This window comes from Condylura cristata, unplaced genomic scaffold (assembly GCF_000260355.1).
Source record: "Condylura cristata isolate star-nosed mole 26May11 unplaced genomic scaffold, ConCri1.0 scaffold00034, whole genome shotgun sequence".
Taxonomy (NCBI): domain Eukaryota; kingdom Metazoa; phylum Chordata; class Mammalia; order Eulipotyphla; family Talpidae; genus Condylura; species Condylura cristata.
Window position 1 is genome coordinate 11,415,248 of NW_004567135.1, and position 5,144 is coordinate 11,420,391.

General features: G+C 57.6%; 1 protein-coding gene across 1 annotated transcript in view; it reads right to left on the reverse strand.

The window, feature by feature from the left end:
* TSPAN11 (tetraspanin 11) overlaps nt 1-5,144 on the reverse strand; it is a 55,723-nt gene that overhangs the window by 15,410 nt on the left and 35,169 nt on the right. Inside the window, exon 3 of the mRNA XM_004692550.2 lies at nt 2,413-2,604. Coding sequence (XP_004692607.1) covers nt 2,413-2,604 — 192 coding nt within the window. The remainder of the gene's footprint in view (nt 1-2,412; nt 2,605-5,144) is intronic.

Below are 5,144 nucleotides of genomic sequence, written 5' to 3' on the forward strand. Positions count from 1 at the left end.
CAGCCTCCTCTGTCCCTTCCTCCTCTGCCCACCTTGGCTTGGCCTGTGGGGAAGCATGAAAGAGGGGGTCTGCGCTGCCTCCAGCTGCACAGGGAATTGGGGGTGGGTCCGAGGTGGCTCCAAGGCATGGTGCCCATCTGAGTTATAACTGGGCCCGGTGCTGTTCCCCAGCATGACAGGGGACTGACCTTTAGGGACTCCCTGGGAACCAAGAGAAGCTCTGAGTCGGGAGGAAGGTTCTAGATGTCTAGATGAGGCCCAAGCCTTCATTCTTGGGCAGTAGAGGTGAGTCCTGTCCTGCTGCAGTTAGATGACCTGGTAGAACCGGGGCACATGGCCCAGTAGCCCACCTCAGCGGGCCAGGAGGCTCACCTGAGAACTGAGTGACAAGCGGACCCATGCCTCAGGGAGCAGGGCTGAGCAGGCCAGGCTGGGGTGACTGATGTAGTGGCGGGGAGGGTTTCTCTCTGGGCCCCGCAGCACCGTGGCCCTGTAAGGGGTGGATCATCTCCCCTGCCACACTGCCCCAGCCTCACTCAGCAGCCCCGACTTCACCTGCTGCTGAGATGGAAAACTTACGAGCTGCAAGGGCTCGTACTGGCCACAGGAGGCGCTGCTGGGTGCATGGGGCTGGCTCAGGGCACCGCTGCCCATGCTGGTCGGACAGCCCAGGCCTAGTGGCTCGTCCTTGCCAGCCCTCACCATCCATGGGCCTGCACCTCTGCTCTGGGCTGTCCCTCCGAGCAGCATTAAAGAATTTTCCCAGGCAGGGGAGAGCCATCCTGCAGTGCCTGTACACAGCGCTTTTGTATCCGGAGCTAAAAATCTAGGTCACTGCTGGTGAGATGGGCTGCAGGGAACAGTCCCTCCATTGCCTCCTGGCTCCTTGGTCAGATGTGCAAAGCCCAAGGCTGCCAGGCTCATGGTGGGCACGGGGCGGTGGGGCAAGGAGGACACAGTCCCTCAGGGCCTCCACCCAGCACGGAGGCCTTTCAGCTCATGCTGATCGCTCGGTGAGACTAGACGGGTCATGCCCAGCCCTTCCTCGCCAAGTCCAGACACTGAACAGCCTCCTCTGTCCCTTCCTCCTCTGCCCACCTTGGCTTGGCCTGTGGGGAAGCATGAAAGAGGGGGTCTGCACTGCCTCCAGCTGCACAGGGAATTGGGGGTGGGTCTGGGGGTGCTGAGCAGGCACTGGTCTCTCCTGCCAGCCCAGCCTGGGCTTTTCCCCACACTCCGAGCTAGCTCTGGAGAGCATCCCAGCTGTCCACACCACTCCTGCCCGACAATCAAAGCTGAGTCTGATCAGGCTTCTAGATCTGACCACTGGGAAAACAAAAAGTGACATCAACAGAGCTAATCACCAGAAGATCCACACTGGGAGAACCTTAGGACGTGTGTTCTGGTTCCTTCCACAAATGAGCTAATTCATGGGGGAGAGTGGCTGATGGAGATTTCAAGGGTGAAGGGACTTAGGAGATAAAGCAATCAACTTTAATACATGGGCCTAATTTAGTTACTGACTCAAAGAGACTAAAACAAAAGAGACATTTATAGGTCAACCGGGAGCCACATTATTCACCTCTAGCACACTGAGATGCTAGAGATGGCAGATGTCGGGGTGGGCGACGGAGCTGGGCTGGCTGTGCGATCTCCCTGGGGAGGGGCTGAGGGGGCCCAGGCTGCATTCTAACTTTCTTTTCGTATTTGCATCTCTTTGAAAATTACCAAGACAAACTCTAGGAGGAGAAGAGGAAGAGGAAGGGGGAAGAGAACAAAGAGGGGGAGAGTTGAAGGGAAGGAGGAGCGGCCATCTCAGGTAAGAGAGAGAGATAAATTAGTCACACACACAGAGACACTACATGTGTAATCATCAATCTTAAAGTAAATGGACAAAACAAGGTTTGGGGGGAAAAATCCTGAGCAAAGGAGTGGCTCAAGGGTCTGGAGGAAGACCCCTCCCTTTCCTGAGGAGAGAAGGAGGGAACTCTGAGGAGGAAAGGACCGGATTTCCATGACGATGTCTGCGCAGCCACGGAGTGTGTTCGCCTGTGCGCAGCTATTTCTGCAGAGAGCCTAGTCTGGGTAATACCCGCAAGACGCCTAATTCGGGGTAATTCAGGGAGTGATAAAAGTTTCCCCTGACTCTGCAGAGCATACCCTGGCCTTGGCTTGTCTGACCCACACGCCAAAGTGGCGGGCATTGCCTGCTCGGAACATCTATGCTCACGAGCGCCAGCCCAGGGCAGCCGCCTCGCCCCCCAGCTCTTCCCAGGCCGCCGATCCTGGGGGCCACTATCACTTGACTGGGGGGCATGGCACAGGCACAGACTGGGGGGCTGGGGGTGGAGATGGGCCCCTGCAAGCCTCCCTCTCTGGGTCCCTCCCTCCAGGCAGGCAGGGGGCACTCACGGTGCACAGGCAGCTTCTGTCCTCCCGGACGATGGCCCCGAAGCCCAGGAAGCCGGTGACCATGACCAAGGTGCCTGCGAAGATGAGGATGTAGGCAGAGGCGGCGAAGGTGCTGGAGGCCAGGATGCTCAGGTAACCGCTCTTCTCCACCAGGGTCCAGACGCCCACGGCCACCACGGCGGCCCCCCCCACCTGTAGGAAACCCAGTTAGAGCGGGGCAGTCTGGGGCACCCCGCCACTAGTGGAGTTCCTACCATGTGCTTGGCACGTCTTAGGGTCTCCTGGGGAACAGTTTGGGTACCCCATGGTACAGAAGAAGAAGGGGGGACTAGAGCAGTTGGGGGGCTGGTCTGGGGTCACACTCCTAGGTGAGCATTTTGAGTCTTGGTGTGCCTCCCCATTCCCTGCTTCTTAACACGAGAGGTGGGGGAGCTGTCGTTATTGTGGCACTAACGTGTTGGGGTCCCTTGGCCGCCGGACGGACTCCCAGCCACCTCTCGCCTTCCTCCTCCAGAACATTCCCTTGGTCTTGTGCACAGCTCTCTGGGGGGCACATTTCCACGCCCCTCCCACCCTCACTCAACCTGCATCTGCCCATGTGGGACACGTGACTGGGCTTCTCGTCTGTTCCATAGCAGCAGAGACAGAGGCCCACAGAGGAGCAGGACTGCCAAGGTCCTGCCTCTCGTCAGAAGCATCCAGGGCAGGGCCAGGGCTCAGCCTGGAGGGGCCTACAGGACAGTGGAGCAGAGGAGCGGTCTCCTTCGCTAACTGGGACCCATTCCGCCCTGAGAGAGGGCTGAGGCTAGGTGGATGCCTTCTCAGGAAGGGCACCCCAGAAACCTAGCGGGGGCGGGGTGCCTGAGCAGCCACATGCTTTCTGCAGTGAAGCTGGATAATCCTTGCTGTGACTGTCAAGAAAGAGACAGAGAGAGTGACAGTCTTCAAGGGGCCAGATGGGAACGATCAGGGGTGTCTGTTCAGGGTTTGGGGACGAGACCCTAAGACCTCAGATCATCTCTGCCATCTGCCTCCTGTCCAGGTTGCGTCCCATCTGGTCCCAGCGCCCCGCCCCATTTAAGGGTGCCTGTCTCCCTGCTACGGGTAGATGCTTCCTCAAGCGCCCCTGGGTCCTATGGGAGAAGCCCGGTGGTCTCGGGCTACACTTGCTGGGCCCGCAGGGTGCTCACTGGCCCCAGAATGACCACAACACCTGCCCTGTGACCACAGTTCTGGTTCCGGGCGTCGGACATCAGCTGAGCAAGGCGAGGTGAGGTCTGGCAAGCAGCGCACTCTCCCTGATGTCCTCAACTGATGAACATGGAGCCATATTCTGCAAGCTGGCAATAGCTCTGAGAGAGTGGGGTGGAGGCCGCATGGGCTCAGCTTGCAGACAGGAAAGACAGCTCAAAGAGAATAAGAAAGGGCCCATGGTGAGGCCAGTAGGAAGTTTCAGAGCTGAGATTCAAACTCTGGTCTTCAAGGTGCTCCTGGACTTTGTCCTAGTCCCACAGGGTGGGTGGGGGCGTCTTGATGTATCTGTTTTCTTCAAAAAGCCACCTCACCCCTCAGCACCTCCAGAGACATGTGGGGACACACCCCAGCCTGTCTTGCTCTGCATGGAATGAGAAAGGCCAAGGCACCTGGCTTCTTTCATCGCAACCAGACAAATCCCACCTTGACATCTAAATTTGAGGTGCCTGGTGCGGTCAACGGTATCTTACAATTACACTCGGCACAGCACTGTTAGGGCCACAGAAGATAATGGTGCCTTAGAACGGATACTGCCTTAGATCTGACGGCATCTCTGACTCACACCATCTCCAACCCAAGAGCAATGTCCTGGGTCCGGTTCCACGAGGGTTTGCCACACGTACTCGTCCTGTCCCTACAGCACGCCAAGATGGCTTGGGTGAGGGTCCCACTGCACGTGGCCAGCTGTGTGACCTGAGCACAGTGGCTAACCCTCTCTGGGCCCAGCTTTCTACATCTCTTACACAAGGGGGTGACATGAGACCAGAGGTTCCCCACCTAGCACCACCAAGGACCCCTCTGGCTATTATCTCACGGGCCCTTTGGTCTGAGGGCTGCTGTCTCCTAAAATACATTGCACTAATTCCGTACTCATTCATTTCTCATTTTTTATTAATCAAAGGCACACGGTAGTGCCAGGAAGAGTCTGAACAGCATGAAGTGTGACACACTGAGTGGTCTGATGGCACTAAGAAGCCGAGGAATTTGGCATTCAGTGGGAGCAGTTATTCTATAGAAACAGGCATGTTAATGTGCATAGCCATTAACTACTAGGTCTGTCTAGGCAAACCCCAGCCCCTCCATCCAGAGAGCAGGCTGAGCCCTGGACAGGGGCCAAGGGGCACATTCAGATTGGACTGGGGGTGCTTCGGGGGGACATGAAACCCACCCACCCACTGAGAATCTGACTCAAAGCTTGGGGCGCCTGGCCCGAGAAACGGTCATCCCCAGAGGCTCGTGGGCCGCAGCTCCAGCTGGTACCACCCACAGGTGGTCTCTGAGGCCACATTCGCCTTGACACCCTCTGAGGTGGTGTGTCTCAGCCGGGCGGTCGCACACTCTCCAGGGAGCTCTGAAGATCCAGGCTCCAGATTTCTATTTGAGAAGGGCCTCGAGTTGATACTTCACAGGGGCCAGAGTGTCTTGTCCTTGTGCTCACAGTAGGTGGTGCTGTGCAGAACCTCACAGAACACCCTGCT